At 41.7% G+C, this 17,384-nt stretch overlaps 1 protein-coding gene across 3 annotated transcripts in view; it reads right to left on the bottom strand.

Moving 5' to 3' along the window:
- Nucleotides 1-24: 24 nt before the first annotated feature.
- traf2b (Tnf receptor-associated factor 2b) overlaps nt 25-17,384 on the bottom strand; it is a 22,423-nt gene continuing 5,063 nt past the window's right edge. For all 3 annotated transcript variants that reach the window (XM_062554654.1, XM_062554655.1, XM_062554653.1), the window contains exons 3-11: nt 14,871-14,949; nt 14,556-14,654; nt 9,503-9,664; nt 8,849-8,923; nt 8,207-8,281; nt 6,166-6,657; nt 4,173-4,350; nt 3,563-3,711; nt 25-3,209 (exon numbers count right to left, since the gene is read on the bottom strand). In XM_062554654.1, the coding sequence (XP_062410638.1) occupies nt 2,988-3,209; nt 3,563-3,711; nt 4,173-4,350; nt 6,166-6,657; nt 8,207-8,281; nt 8,849-8,923; nt 9,503-9,664; nt 14,556-14,654; nt 14,871-14,949 (1,531 nt within the window). In that variant the 3' untranslated portion in view covers nt 25-2,987. The remainder of the gene's footprint in view (nt 3,210-3,562; nt 3,712-4,172; nt 4,351-6,165; nt 6,658-8,206; nt 8,282-8,848; nt 8,924-9,502; nt 9,665-14,555; nt 14,655-14,870; nt 14,950-17,384) is intronic.

Raw genomic sequence — 17,384 nt, 5'->3', positions numbered from 1 at the left:
AAAACAAACATCTGGACCATAAACTTGTTGAGTTGTGAGGTTTTTATTTCAGATCTTCATCCATGCATACAAGTGTAAATTATGTGAAGTTATACACCTATCTCCAGATGTTCACAAATTCTGAGTTGGTCTGGGTTCATTCATGGTGGGAGTGTGCCAGTAGATGCAACATTTCAGGCATCATTTCGCCAGATTCAGCTGTTATTTCTCCTTCCTGTTCCTGTTATTTCTTCTTCCTTGATATTGTTGATGATGTTGATATTATATTAATACTGTTTATCTCCATTGCTCCAAGAAGCCTTTATACTGGATTAGTGAGGAGTGCACAATTGACATCCAGTGTTTGTTTAACAGACATGCTGTGTTAGTCCCGCCCCTCACCTGAGGCCTGGCCGGTATGGTTAAACCTGCTAGGGGACGCATTGTTGGTGGGCCCCTACCCGTCGTAGCCCTCAGAGTCCACAAGACACTCAAGCCTCTCCACCACGCCAAGGTCACAGCTTATAGAGAGGTGGCACATTTCCCAGCACATGCATGTCACCGCCAGCTCAGGTACAGTACTTGCAGACGGAAATAAACATCCTCTACAACTCAGGATTTAGATGCAACACAATAGCATTGTCAACATTCTCAAAGAATGTGGCAATTTCACGCAAACTCATTCAAACATCTATGATACATGTTTTCAGGCTTTTCAGGCTTTTCACGCTTTTCATGCTATCCCATGCATGGCTACCCTCTATGGCGAGTATGTACTAGGGCTACAATACAAATAAATCTGACTTAGAATATAGAACATGACATAGAATTGTAATAGCAATATTCCGTACTAAATTATTAGTAAAGACATTCAGTTATGTGCTGTCTTGCATGTAGATTAGCCTAGTTTCGTTACATTCTAGTACAAATACAAATTGATATAGCATATGAGAGTATATTAGAATAAGAATATATACTTTTTTGATCCCGTGAGGGAAATTCAGTTCTCTGCATTTAACCCAATTTAACCGAATTAGTGAACACACAGCACACAGTGAACACACAGTGAGGTGAATCACACAACGCAGAGCAGTGAGCTGCCTGCCCAACTAGCGGCGCTCGGGGAGCAGTGAGGGGTTAGGTGCCTTGCTCAAGGGCACTTCAGCCGTGGTGGACTGGTCGGGGATCGAACCGGCAACCCTCCGGTTACAAGCCCGATGCGCTAACCAGTACACCACGGCTGCCCACATTACCTTCTTATTACCTTCTACCTACAGTCTGATAAAATCAAATAAAGCAAAAACAGGGTTCCCACTCTTAATCAAGTGTACAATTCCATGACTTTTCATTATATCATATTACATTTGTCTGACGCAACCAAAGCGACTAACATCATAAACAGTTTAAGACTGAAACTAAATTTCCACAACTTATATAATGAATTGTACAATACACAGACTGACATGATTTCAGGGAACGTGCATAGCGTTCAAGAATCTTTTTCAGAGTGGGAGATGAATAAACACACATTGCATAAAAACACAGCCGGGCTACTTAAACAAGCTAATAAGAAGATAATACACAATACAGCAACTACGTTTTAAATTGCTACAATAAAATTCCCTGGTATTTCATGACTTTTCCCCAAAATTCCCTGACTTCACGTGTCTGGAATAGCCTTTCTAAAATTCCATGACCCGTGGGAAACCCTACAAAGAAAACAATGTTATGCGTGCTATTATTATTCAACAAATAATTCTCTTATTTGCCCCTGATCATCACCAAATACTGTTATCATTGTGTGGCAATCACATGATTATGTTCAGAAAAATTAACACATAAAATTAAAGTAACATAAGACAGATCCAGTATGAGACTCCATTATGGTTTGCTTCAGTGAGTAGTCCCATATGGTCACATGGTGGTTGGTGCTACGCTGTAGCTAACGAAGCTAATCAGAGATGTAATATACAGTAAGTGTATAACTAGTATATCCCAGATCTAACTTTGCTGGGGTTTGAAGCTAACAAATCCCTTGTCTCCAGTCTTCTTTATACTCTGGAGCTTTGAGACCCAAGCCCCGGCAAACTGAAAACCAAGATTACCACACAACGTGCATCCTAAATCCTCAACATGTTGGAGTTGAAAATGCAGATAATAGAAGCTTGTGACTACTCATGGGAACCACTGGCTACTCTTATAAACAGTGTCCACTCTGACCCGTCCCTGCCCATGTTCAAAAGCACCTTGAAACATTTATTTTCACAAAGTCCCCCCAACCCCCCAAGTGTTAAGTGACCTTGGGTACTAAGAAAGTCGCTATAGAAGTCCAAGTTATTATTATTATTATTATTATTATATTATTACTAAAGCTGTTTTCACTGTTTCATCAATGAACATTTTTATGCTGATTGATATGATATTCAAATGTATATTTAATTATAAAGGCAACGACCTGAGCTACCATACAATGTAATGACATATTATTATTATTATTATTATTGATATCATTAGTATTATTATGTTATAATATAAAATATTGTATATCATCATCATTATCACCAATGACATTGTACCATGGTACTTGGATGTTCCAGTCTGTGCAGATTGACGCAGGAGAGCAGACTCCATAAGCTGGTGTTTTGTTTGCTAAGGGATATACAGTATGTTGGGAGATTCAAAATCAGTGTTCACTTTTGCTGCTTCCACAGCTCGCATTATGACAAAAGCACCTTCACGTGGCTTCACGTAGAAATAGTTCTATTTCTTGGTGGTGACAATTTGGTCTGCACAGAAATAAATACATCCAGAGATAGCAATGTCTTTTTTCCCCATTCTATTTTTGATTGGCAGCAGTTTCGATCCTTATAGTTCATCTATAATATGTATAATAAATATATATATAATCATATTCATATATAATATGTGTTATAAATATAAAGAGATAATAATTATAAATATAGATATTTGAAATGATCAATCTTTCACTATTACACAGAATAGCGTCGTTAAAGACCTGTCAGGTCTACTATGGCTTTGATGAAGATGGTGTCGTCTTTGACATACGAGTTCTTGGCCGAGGCCAGCTTGGCCAGCGGGCAGAAGAGGGGACAGCCGCTGGCAATGTTCATCTCACTGATGGGCCGCTGGAAGGACGTGGAGCTGGTGTCTGGCCGGAAGGCGTCGATGATGTGCTCCCGGTTGTTCTGGTCCAGGAGCATCAGGGTCACCTGGTGCAGGAGAGGAGTTGAGAGGACGAGAGGGACAAGCAGATGGTCAGTTGAACATCAGTGAGTGGGGTAGGGCATCACAATTGTTACAGGGGAGCTACACCAGATGCGTAACTGAAGCGTTCCGTTCGCGGTGCGTAGGTTGCAGCCGGTTGCAGCAGTTAATTATCACTGTAGTCAATGGAAGTAGCTACACCAGACGCAACAGTGGCGCGTACATTCGAAAAAAATAGACCCAACTTCTAAAATGGATTTTACGCGTCGCGAACGGAACGCTTCAGTTACGCGTTTTTTTAATGGAACAATGACCAACAAAACATGACCACAATGACACAATGTAGACTTGGACAAACCTTCTGACTAAACGGCCACTTGAGAAGGGCATCGTACTTTCCACGCATCACCACGAAGAACAAAGACAGGTGTGTCCCTCTACCTGTGCCGTCTCCATTCAGGTAGAGCCTCAGGCACATCTTATATCCGTACTTACTGGAGTAGAATGCTGCAGAAGAAGAAGAAGAAGAAGAAAGGAAGATCAACAATCAGTTCATAATGTCATGACAGTGGCACCATAAATAAATACTGTAATTACCCCAACTATTTGCCACGGCTTATACATTCATTTTGAAAAATGTCTTCAGCTACGAGGTTACACAAAGGGGCAGTTTATATGGTGTTGATATGGTTACGTTTCTTTTAACTTGCATAAAACGCTGTCCTGCGGTGTACACACAATGCGGCTAATACACAGGAAATGACTGTATGGGGACTTCTGTAATTTCATAACATTAAACTGTAACGTCTCTCTAGGGCTCTCAAGGGAAGCAAAAGTCTCACAACATTTAGCATATGTTGTAAAGTTGCATTTGTGTTCATGTATTTGCATTTTGTTAAGTTGGATTTGCATTAACGCATTGATGTATTAATTGCATTGCTCAACGCATGGGAAAACTGTTGCCTCACCTGGAGAAAACAGTGCTGGAGATCGTCCTGCGAGAGCATCTTGTCTGCGGTGGCTGAAGTCGGCAATCTTCCAGACAAACACACCGTCAAACGTGCAGTGCTGCAGCTCGCGAAGAGTCTGTTCTGTTTCGGACAACTTCAGGTCCCTCATGGTTAGCTGACGTTCCAGCTGATGAACCTGCATCAAAACACAAGCGAAAACACACGCACGCACACACACAGACACGCACACACACACACAGGACCACCCCAAAGCACCCCAAGAAACAAAGTGTATTCAAGAGTGCACACCCACATCCACACACACACACACAAACAAACAAGGCAGAAATTTTGAGTTAATCAATTCTTGAATCCGGACATCCCTCCAATCCCACCATCAATAATCTGGGAGAACCCAGACATACGTTTGGTAAATTTGAATTTGTACTGCAGGTCTGTCTGGCCAAGAGGCCATTCACTTGCATTTCCAACGTTCCTTAAAACCTGGGCACGAATCACAACCGTTGTGGCGGGCTTAATATGATGAAATCGAAGTAGTTTTTGACAAATACTCGCTTGTTCATTGCTTTGCATATGTCATCTCCTTCATTGCTCTGATTGGTTTTAGGTCTATCCAATTGCGACTAGAGGCATTTTGATCACTGACCGTTTGTGGCGCCTCTTGGAAATGGGAGGTGAATGAACCTTGTCCAGAGACTCCAGACCCAATCTCAATATCAACTGGGATAAGATCGGGTGCTAAGATACACCATCAATCCATCCTTCAGTTTAACAAATAATCACAGGTGTGCATGTTGGTCGGAACAATCTTCTCTAGGCATTGGCAAATGGAGGCAAAAACACTCTTATGAAGGACAAGATCTGTCTGTTAATTCACCAATGGAGTGAAGTGGATGTATGAAACACAGAGTGGCAGTGGGCCTTTAGAGGCACTCCTCCTATGGACGTCAAATCGCTAAACATGTGCATCGATGACGAAAAATCACTGTATAGCATGTGTGAAAAATGTCAGATTTCATTTTAAAGCAGGGGATACACTGTTCACAGCGACGGTGAATGGCTCACAAGTGGCTCAAACTTCATGACCAAAGATGTCACAAGGTGAACACTGGTGTGTTGGTACTGCACAGTTGCGCAGTGAACCTTGCTCTCTGAGTCCATGGTAAGCATACGACAACTCATTCAGGATGAATCAGAAAGAATGTCCATCTCTCAGTTGACACTGAGCATGAGTATGTTGGCATGAGTACGTTGTTGATGCGTTCACTGTGTCTAAACTACGTTTGTCAGACTGCAGTGTATCCCCAGCATTTGGTCGCCAGACATCCTTTTGCTTTTTCCATACTCATGGAAGAAAAAAAAACAAAACTCTTCCTCCTTCTCCTCCTCCACCTATGTCCCACCTCTTTGTTTCTGCAGCCACGGTCTTTCAAGCCAACGTCGTCATCTCACCAACGAAGCGAAAGGATACAAGAGGCTCTTCGAGATGAAAATAGCATACGGTCACATCTCTTAACTCAAATATGCACATTCTACCCTTACAATAAATGAACTGAATTTGAATAGCAGAGATGTGTTTGAGGGGAAAATAAATGGAACTACATCAACAAGTAAGTCAAGTTTCTATAAGCAGCACAGTGTAACAATTTGCCTTTTTGTTGAGGTATGCTCTTATCTTAACCGCCTTTAGTTGTCTTTGTACTTGTACTCTGCACAATGACAATCAAGTTGAATCTAATAATAACCTAATCTAAGCAGCCAAACTAGTTTTAGCATGGTAATAAAAGGATCGCTCTACCGCACACTGTTGACTTTTTACTCACTTTTTATTTAGAGCGAACAATGCGTTTCGCAGAAAGCGTCCTCAGGTTCGGGCGGACCTGAGGACGCTTTCTGTGAAACGGCTGCAAGCATAGAGTTCCCTAATCGACTGACATGGCATGGTATGACCCATAACCCATCCACACAAATGCATGGACAGTGACTCTACCTTGTTGTTGAGGGACTCGATCTTTTCTTGGTCGAGGCGTTGCTGGCGTACATGGGCCTCGTGCGTCAGCGACGTTCTCTCCAGCTCTCGGTTGAGCACGCACACAATATTCTCCAGTGCGGTCACCTTCAGCTCCAGTCCTACTGTGCTCTTCCCTCCTCTCCCCAACCCTCCGCTGCCCACCGACGCTCCTTCGTCTGGACCCTGGTAAAGACCCAGGCCGTTGCTACTTCTCAGTCCTTCTCGTCCACTGTACCCGTTGCTGCACGAGGCCTTTCCGCAGGCGGCGGCGGCAGCGCCTCCGACGGCCCCTTCCTCAGGCGCACGGTACAGGCCCAGCCCACCACAGTCCTCCTGGTACTCGCCCAAGCCATCGCTCTGCACGCTCGGTACACTCCGCCATGACGTCAGGGCAGTCAGAGCAGTCAGGACCAGCCGCAGGTGATCCATTATGGAGGCCTGCTCGTGGTCGTGCTGCTTCCCATTGTCAATCTGTGGGAACCAAAGCCAGTTGAATGGGAGACATGATCAGACATGAGCATGTCAAGTCTGACTGGATATACGCTATCCACAAATAGGCATAAAGAAAGGGAGTGTCTTGCTTTTAATATTGATAATTTTCATGATGCACTATGCATGTTCATGTACTTTATATTTCCCTCAACAAACTAAACTATTATGTAAGTAGTAAGTAAGTAAGTAATCAGTTCAAATCATTGTTTAATTAGATTTCAAAACTGGTGCAAAAAGTGCAACATATAGAAAACACCAGTTGAATACTGTACATGCACAGGACTATTTAAATGATGCATCATGTTAGCGCAAGAGTGATGCACAAGAGGGCACTGCTGCAACCTCAACGGAATTGGGAAACGAAACTAGAGAGTCATTTCAGTCCAGCGCTGTGAAGAGTGAAGATCGCCACGAGGTACGTAGTCACTGTAGTACTGTCGGCTAACCGCTAACTAACCAGCTAACTGTGGTAAATGTTGAGCCTGATTAACATTTTCTGCATTCTTTAAATATTTCTTTTCTACACATGGCTTCAACCTTGTTTGGCATACTAGTTTAGCCTCCAGTGCTATTTTAACCCTCCATGTAATAACAGTGACGTCGCAGTACATTTCTCATTTTCTTACCGCGTGGTAAGGAAAACTCCCAATAGGAAAACTACCAGACCAAAGATACAGAACAAAATGCTGTGATCAAAGTGACTCACACTTCCCAGTTTTTAAAGTTTATACACTTGAGTTACGCTTCTGGCAATGACTCACAACGTACAGAAGCTCTACCAGCGATTCATGGGAGATTAATCCGTTAGTTTATCATTAAGAGGGCTCTACTAAGGCAACTACAGGGAAATGTTATGAATGAAATTGAGATCTAAGAGAGAATCGGCGAGGCCACATTTCAAGTCTGAACCGGTTCAAGTATTTCACAACGTACAAGTCAGAACAACGGTATGAGGGACACAGGATATACCATAGAACATCAAGATCTCATCTATAATCGAGGGGTGTTAACACTATAACTCAGGCTGAATTGCTTTTTTGGAACGAGTTCTCAGTCATCCATCACGTTGAGGAGTAAGAAAAGAAAAGTACAGACTATGGTAAAATAAATAACAGACTATAGACTAACTTTGCTCTTGGAACACACAACGCTAAAAATGTTCAGAGTCAGTGGCGGGAATTTAGCGGTGACTTTGTGTTCGAGGAAACAGATCTAGAACTGTAAACAGAACTAGAACCGTAAACAGAACAATCTGTTCCTCTTTTTACCGACACACACAGGGGCGGGGAGGGGAAGCACAGATGCTCTAAATACCAACTTGAAACTGCCTTTGGCCACACTCATGCATAGCAAACGTTGGGACTTCCCAGCAATGGCTTGCAGCCTACAGACAGTACAGCCTACTGCATGTCTAACATAGATTAACAGACGACCGTTGACCACAGCTAAGACTGACTCGTCTTTAACACATTGATAGGGCAGTCGGGCACTGGGGTTAGGTTAAACAAGTAGACCATTAATTACGCACCACTGCTTGGCAGCCAACTTTGTTGAACTGGCATGCTGTCTTGCTCTTGACACAGGTTTTAACATGTTCTGGAAACTGTAGAGAAAGGAAAGAGAATGTAAGGGACTCATTCACCATAGGTTTCACAATGAGACATGAACAGTGAGGGAAAGTGAAAACGTCTTTAGGGGCTTGATAAAGCTAAGCTTGGAATTCCATCCATTCCAATAAGTGCAGCTATCTATCAAGTAAGTCATTGTGAAAACAGAAGAGAAACTCAAGTTTGAGTACAATTTGACCTCCACTCACACAGTTACAAGTATAAGCCAGTGCTATTCACAGATATTGTTTAGGAAGAGGTTTGTTAATAGTTAACTAACACAAACCTACAGTGACCTGTCATCCAGCATTTCCCTCCCTCCCTTATTTGCACAAAACATATGTGCTTGCAAATACACACACCCAATGAAGCACTGCTCTGTACACCCACGCCTTTCACACACACACACACACACGCTTTGAACAAGGGCGTCTGGCAAATAGCCATAACCATAACCAGAACTCTCACACACACACACACACACACACACACACACACACACACACACACACACACACACGTCAGCAAGGCCACATAGAAGGTTGTTGAAGGCCAACACTGACCTTCTCTCGTGGGATTTTTTTCTTTCCGCACTCTTTGCACTGCATGGGAAACTTTATACAGATCTCATCATGAGCCTGTGGGCGAAACAGATGAGAATCACAATTAGAATCCGGTCTAACAAGATATTTCAACGTATTTCACTTACACAACATTCTGATTCATATCTTTCTCAGAACAATCTGATAATCACCCCTTAGAGGCTAACTGACATGAAACCGACAAATGCTGTAGCCTGACAGCTCTGCCCAAACCAGTTCAGAGGCAAGTGATCTATGAAGTTCCATCTATGTTGACTTAGAAATTCAAGCTAGCCCTGCTCAGCTAGCTGGCCAGCAAAAATAACACCTGGAATTTGTTGACTTCAATGTAAATTCAGTTGGCCGAAATACTTCCTGTTCCCGGGAAACATACTGATCTGCAATGTTGGTATTCCGTAACAGGATGAGCCCATTTCCCGTCTCTCTCTTTCACAAACACTACCTCTAAGGCATGTCCATGTTTTATATTTATTTATTTATTTAACTATCTTACAAAAAAAGAGACGCTGTGACAGTGCTCTCTCTCTCTCTCTCTCTCTCTGTGTGTGTGTGTGTGTGTGTGTGTGTGTGTGTGTGTGTATGTGTGTGTGTGTGTGTGGAGGGGAGGAGGGATACCTTTATGTCTTTAAAGTTGAAGGAAACTTTGCAGTATTTGCAGTTGAGGGTTCTGGCTTCACACTCTCTCTCATTGTGTCGGTCTTTCTCGCTGCGTAGGATGCGTTGCTGGCATGCGTCACAAGTGATCCGCTCAAATTCACATTGGCCTTCATGTTGGCCCTGGAGGTAAATATGCGAAACAATGTGTGATTTCACATGCATGCCATTTTGAAAAGGTCATTTTATATGCACAAAGTCATCGGATTTCACATCTCTTTTGTTTGCGGATTTCCCCTTAATTCTTCTTCAGTTTTTACAACCAACTGTTTTGTTGTTGGCAGTAATTTAGAGTGGCCTCAGTGGAGGTTTCCTTTCCTTCGCAGCACAATAGTACTGATAAATTACTTCTGCTTGTGGAGGCTTAGTGTTTAGGTAGAATGGTCTCATAGCAAGCAGAGGTAGCATGGTTCTCATCATAATGAAAAGGACTTCCTGGTGACTTTTTTGAAAGACCTGAGTATGAGGTTGTACTAAAAGGTACTTCTCATGAACTTAATTTTTTTGTGGTCCACAGAAAAGCACGACCATCCCCTTTAATTGTTATGACTGTGTAGTAAGGCTGCACACTGAAGCAGGGAGTTTCCAATGGATCACAGAGGGATATGATAGGAAGGGAGAAGGATATGTGCTTCCTTCTTGCATGTATTACAGCGAATGTTCTTCTAATCTTGTTCACGTGATGAATTTTACATCTTCGGTGTCTAAATGGTGAGATTTTAACACTCTTGCTCTTCTCTACACCAAGTTCTCTATAGTCTCTAAATAACTCGGCGGGGAACTGAAAGCGAACAAGCCTGTTTTAGCAGTTCTCTGAACCATGCCATTTACAGAGCACACAATAGGGTTCGTGACAACTTGTCGTGCCGTGTATTCATTCACCTGGCTCTCCTTTGTTTAGCATTTGATTAAAATTTGAATTATGTGGGTGGAGGCATGGTCGGTGAATTTGAAAGACAATTTTAGCCGTAAGGTTTTTCCCCTAGGATAGCAAAGGTCAATACAGCTGCCATGCAACCTTTTAAGTAGCTATTACCGAAAGTAGGCCTTTTATCTCCCTCAAAGTATAGTTTTAGTGTTGGTTATGGGTTACCAGAATGAAAGAGCTAACTACAGCTGCTTCAGCTGCTATGTAATTGTCTATTAAAGGTTTACTATGCAGCTTCAAGTATTTTTGGTGACTCTAGAACTGCCCCTAGAATCGCAATATATTTATATTTTACTTTGCCGTCGTACAGTGGGAGCAAGCCTACTTCTCATGGCTTGCTCCCCCTGTACACAAAATGTTTTTGTTGTGGAGGCAAAGGACAATAGGCAAAGAGCTATATCTACTGACAAGGTAACAATTGTCACTAGATGTCTTTGGGTCGGCAATTCTTGAAGTGCATGGCTGGTTCTCTTATTAGCGACACTACAGCTATGCTATGGCTATGCTAGGTGAACAATTCCCCATAAGTTTGTTTACCATCAAATTGGCTTTGTGGAGCCTAAGGTAAAAAATCTTGCATAGTGAACCTTTAAACTAGAAATAGCAAGAATTATGAGTATGGTGCTTATTTGTTGGTTGACAGTGAACAGGGGAAACCTAGTTGTAGTTTCGTCGTGCACATCACACAAGGAACTCATCAGGGCTGTAGTGGAGGCTAAACACAAGTTAACAATTTAATCCACCTCTGAAATTTCATAATAGAGTTTGAGACTTTGAGGGTTAAAAACTTGCCATGGTCTGCCAATTTCTTCCACCAAAGAGTGTCATAGGACTGCCATGAACAAACTTGTCTGCAGTCTTTGTGCAACTTAATTCTGAAATATGCAATGTGCGTTTCACAATCACATGCTTGTGTAAGAGGTTCAGCAATACGGCAAAAGAGGCCATTCATGAACTTTATTTGATCTGTTCTTTGGTCTCAAAGGATCAGCCTGGTATACTAAACCTATGAATGACTATAGCTATGATATAACCCTTGTGCTTCACTGCTTTGATAAAGTTCAAACTGAGACACTGAATGGCTTTATGTTCCTTCCCTCCCTTGAGCTATGAGTTTCCATTTGCTTATCTGGGTAGACAGTTAAGTGGGCAGGCTATGTTCTAGATCAGAATGTCACAGTCTTTTAATGACTAAGCAACAAGAGTCACAGAGAACAATGTCAAACAACCGCACACACAGTTTAAGTGTGCAAAGTAGAAACAGCACGAAGCCCTGGTTGGTTGAAACCTGCTGAGAATGGCAGTTAAAACATTCATAATCAGCAGGGAGAAACTGGTCAGACCAATCTGACCTTACAAATGGTATTCAATTCCTGTTTTCAGAGAGGAGTATTCTATTTAGTTAAAATTGCTTGCCTCTGGTTAGAGGAAGGACACAGAAGGCCATTTCCTGTTATTTTGCATGCTCTGAAACAGCAGAAACTTCTGAGCAATTCAAACCATAACAACTTTGTTTACTTCCTTGCTAGTACAACGCTCTGTGTGTGTGTGTGCGCGCGCGCGTGCACGCACATGTGGGACTGGGTGTTTCGGCGGGACTTTTAGGGGATTTCCAAACCCAGCAAGTCTAATGTGTAATTTAATCTTGGTCTTTCGCATTCGATTCTCCTCCTCTTCCCCTCCCCCGTCCTTCCTTTTCCTTCCCTTTGACTCTCCCAACGCACTCTACTGTGGGCTGATTGAGTCGTGCACTTTGCATGTATGATTAAACACTCTCACACCACAGGCCTACATTTCACAGGAAATAATAGGGAGTGTTTGTGTGTGCAACTGAATGCTTCACTGTAAGACATAAATGACTGTACACAGCAGGTATGGTCTGCCCACCCCTAGCTACATGAGCCATGCACAAACACCGCAATCCACATTCCAGAAAACCACAATCTACACAATCAGTCGACTGCTTGCCACATCCCTAGACCTTTTTTGAGGCACGAGAACTGTAAAACTTGGCGGGAAATGTTTCAGTGGTAGTGGGCGATAGATGAACACACACAACTTAGGACTTTTGGTAGAACATTCAGAAGCCAACCTTTTACACCTCTGCTATAAGCTAGACAGTTTTTTTTTTCAGTTTGAGAAGGTGACGATTAACCGTATTGCTTTATGAATACTGACTGTGACCCTCCTACCTTTTTCAGGCACATGTGCATAGCCCACCCACGAAACATTAGTGGTTAACAACCAAAGCAGAGACGTTAAGCAGAGACGTTACGAGAACAGATGTGGAACAAGTCAGCATGTAGAATGTGTAGAAATTTCCGCCCCAGATTACAGAACACAGTTGACTCACAGACACTTCTGTTTTCTCGGAACATGTGAGAGGTCAGGTAATTGAAGTATCCAAGTATACACATACAACATATTCAGTATTGTTGAATAAAAACTATTGCCATTTGTTCATTGTGCATACATAGGTGCTGCCTTTCCTGGTTAGACATCGCTTGGAAAAGAGACTGGCGCATTGCATTCACATCACATCGCAACAAAATAATCAGGTTATCTCGTATTTATGAGATACTAATGGCTGAATTCTCCATTGTTCTGCGTTCTATAGAAGGTTGAATTCTCCATTGTTCTGCATTCTATAGAAGGTGCATTAACCCATGATATTACCACACCTACGAAGTAGATCCAATTTGTTGGCTGTATCACACTTGTATATTACTGTAATTCGCCAAACATAAAATGTCACGTTGCATCCAAGCTGAAATACAGATGTTCAGAACATAGTAATATTGTAGCATATGACAGAGGTGGATTTTAGCTAGTTGGATGGCATGTATGCTACGTAAAATAGCGATTTTCAAAGCTAAGATTCATCAGAATCCAAGGATATGCCTGCTTGACAACGGGAGAGATATCTCGTAATTATGAGACAATTATCTTGCACATAAGATCTCGTAATTATGAGAAAGATAAAGATCTCGTAATTATGAGATAATTATCTTATTATCTCATAATTATGAGACATTTCCATGTCATAATTACATCTCATAATTACGAAATCTTTATGTCATAAATACGAGATAACCTGATCATTTTTATTATTATGCGAATGCAATGTACCACTGTACTTCCTGGTTCAATAAAGGATAAATAAATAGTTAACCAAACTAGCTGCAGCCAAACTAGCAATGTTCAAAAGACGGTCTTTTCCTGCCACCTTTAGGAATGGACCTTACGAAAGGCTCTAAAGCTAGCTCATTTATTTCCGTTAGCTGTGTTGTAATGGCATCTTCTGCTATATTCTGCTCCTTACATGTTCACCCCGACACTGTATATGTTGTTTGCACTGTACATGTTGTATATGCATAATAACACTATGTTATAAAGTCTGTGGGCATGTCCAGACGATTTGCATAGCTTTCTGACCTGGAAAATGGACCAAAGGGTGTTTTTCTGAATGAAAATCAGAAACTAAGCCATGAAGACAGTATGGATCAACAAAGGAAAGTCAAGATCCACATCACATAATTGCCTTAGAGTAGCTTTCTTTAGCTTTTTCTTTTTTTGCCTCATAGTAGCTTTCTTTCAAGAGGAGCTGGTAAAGGGAGAGTTGGTAAGTGTTCTGAACCGTCATTATAAACTACATTGTTAGTGCTTCGTTTTATGTATAGAGACCCAAAGCGAGCTACTGACGAGGTTTGCTGCTGTTTTGAGCAATATTATTGATTAAAAAAATGATATATTTAAAGTGTTTGGCTCACCATCCCTAGCTAATCCACTGTTTGCGATTTTGTAGTTATCTAGTTTTTGCCAGTGCTAGCTCTGTAGTGCTGAATCAATGCAAAATACTGTCTCCGCGGCTTAGTTGATGTATTTCAGAAAAACACCCTTTGCTGCATTTTCACCGGAGTTACTTTACTGTAAGTGCTTATGGAAGTTGTGCAAAAAATCACTAGGCTGTGAGGCTGACCACCTTGACAACTGAGCACAAACGCCCATGTGACACAAGGAACATCATTGCAATCACTGGATGGACACAACTCACGACAAAGCATTGTATGTGAGAATGACCTTCACCTCAAACTCTTTCATGGTCCCAGCCCAAGTGCAGTCTTCATTTGGGCACTTTGCTGGAAGACCATCAATCTCTCGACGCGCCGCATTGTCTGGAAATGCCTGCAGATAAAAAGGAAAGGTGTTATTATCTCTAAGTTATGGTTACAGTAAATAGTACTTGATCTGTTGTCTGTCTAAGAAACCGTGCAGAAGAAAATCCCCCACATACACTCACACAGGATTTTGTGCTGAGAGGTAGAGAAATCTCATTACCGGAGACATCTACCATCTACAGCAAGATGTTCTTGCTCTGTCACGGCTAAAATAAAAACTTACTTCTTTTCCATTCAGCATGGACTGAGACTCTTCAAATATACCCTCCACACGACATGCTTCACAGGGTTTAGGGCCGGAGCTGCATAAAAACATATAGTTATGTATGGTGTTGTTGCTTTAAAGCCACCTAGTTAGGAGCAGCAAAGATGGAGAACCAAATTAATGCTCATTAATTTCTCTTGGCCAGATATTATGCTTGAACTAGTCAAGTAACAATTTTTAGGTGTGATTTAATGAAAAAATAAGCTTTGTCAAAAAGAAATTATAACATGGCCCAATAATTTGAAGACATCAGTTTGCAAATGAACACATGCCAAAAAAGCCCAAATGACAAAAAACACCCAAAAATAATTCCACAATTTGCAACACAGAAAGAAAAGTACCACAATTTGCAGTACAGAGAGTTGAAATAGTTTCAATGAGGAAGCTTCACTGAAATATAGAGGAAATGTGTCGACATTACAAGAACAAGCACTGCATACAACCCCATTTCCAAAATAGAATAACGTTCAGTGGTACACTTGTGTGCTAGAATGGTGCAGCATACCTCTGCCAAGCTGTTTGTTAAAGGTACACTACGGAATATTTCACCTTTACAAATCCATTTTAATGGTAAATGAACTTGTAATAGGTAAATTTTTCACCTAGCATAGCTATGCAGTATAGACATAGTGAGTCGCTACCAAAAAACAAAATCATGGAACATTACTTTGTCAGTCGATATCATTTTTTGGAAATAGTTTTTGCCTGTTGTTAATCCTTCACCTCTATAACAAAAGCATTTTCATTGTGTGCAGGCAGGGGTGTGAAGTCAGGAGAAGTTTGCTATTTACAACAGAGTAAAATATAAATATATCGTAACTCTAGAGGGAGCTCTACAGCATAGTGTACCTTTAACAGATCCTCCACCAAGGAGGTAATGTTTTCACCTCTGTCCATTGTTGGTTGGTTGGTTTGTTAGCAAGATTATGCAAAACCTTTAGTCCAAATTTTTATGAAACTTAGTGGAAAAGTGTAGCCCGGCCCAACCCATTACATTTTGGAAACGTACATTTGTACATGCACTCCAGGAATCCTGCCTAGAAATCTAGACGCACCCTAGCGGCAAAAAATATTTTTTGCGTAGCGGGATGGTCTAGCATCACACCGTTAAGGCCAATCCTGCGTCCGACACCAAGTCAGTCGGTCCAATCAGAACGCTCTATCTGTGTAGCAAGTCCTTGAGCCCACCTTAGCACGGTGACGACAGAACTGTTAGGCAAGCATGTATGTAATTGGCATCATGAGATTAACTCATGGGCTCATGAATACAGCTGAATCAACATGAAGAATTTGCAGCTGAATCCAGAGCCGACTCTTTGCTATTCTAAGTGGAAACCTCTCACACTGACCTCAGTCTAATCAGAACAGAACTTAGTCGACATCTGAAGAATGCATTTTGTGCAACCTCTCAAAAAAAGTTGCGGTTTTGCCTGCAAGGACGATGACTCAAAGCTTTTATCTGCGATCAGCGATCCAAACGCCACAGCTGTGTCACAGGCTGCAACACGACCATTTTATGAGTCATTCTGCAAGGCACCAGCAAGGTAAGAGTTGTGCAAAAACACTCCTGGTACACTGATTTGAAGATAATAAATAAAGGGTCTACCACTGAAAACCAACACAAGGTGGCACTGGAACCATTGTTGGGGCGCACATGGTCAGAAGGGATAGTTTTTCTGAGAAACCTTGTCCCTCAACCAGATGTATTACCAGAGAGTTTCTATCTACCATCTGTGGAGTTCTCCTTTTCCTGGGAGATCAGAGACTACAGCATTGGTGAAGGCAACGGCGTGGTATACCATCCCTGGAAAAAACTACTTGGGCACAGACAGCAGGAAAGTCTAATTGTCGATTGAACAGCAACGGTACCGACATCTTCCTACCTGTTGATGGTGACTGTATGCTACATCACATTTTCACTTGGGCTTCAGAACAACACTTCTTTGCGAATCTCTGAATGGTTAAGCCAGACAAAATAGAAGTAAAAAAAAAATCAACCATCAACTATCAGTTTTGACTGATTGAAACGATAATCCTATTCTCATTGAATGCATAATTAGCAGTGCATTTTGGACACGTATTATGGCACTTACACATTTGATCCAGCTGGTGGTGCTATATGCAATTGCACATTTTCCAGAGTTGTTTGAAAGGCTTTGTATGACTTTTATGAAGCTAGCTTGCTAGTTTTGGACCAAGACTCTGTAGTACTGCTTTAACACTGGCATGAGCATTTCTGAGCACCCTAAAGTCCTAAAATGCATTCCACCAAAAGCTACCTGGACCTCGGAAAACATGGCTACAACAACCAAAATCAGGAACTAGAAAATGAATGCATCATCCGCAATACACGGACGTGAAACACCACCTTCTGGAGCTGCTCTTTCTTTTGCCATTATCAGTAAGTATACTATACATAATCAAATGTACCCATCAACTGATCCTTTCACAGAGACTTAAAAACAATTATAC

This window comes from Sardina pilchardus, chromosome 14, assembly GCF_963854185.1.
Source record: "Sardina pilchardus chromosome 14, fSarPil1.1, whole genome shotgun sequence".
Lineage (NCBI taxonomy): Eukaryota > Metazoa > Chordata > Actinopteri > Clupeiformes > Clupeidae > Sardina > Sardina pilchardus.
The sequence above is the reverse complement of the archived record's forward strand: the minus strand, read 5'-3'. Positions and strand labels throughout refer to the sequence as shown.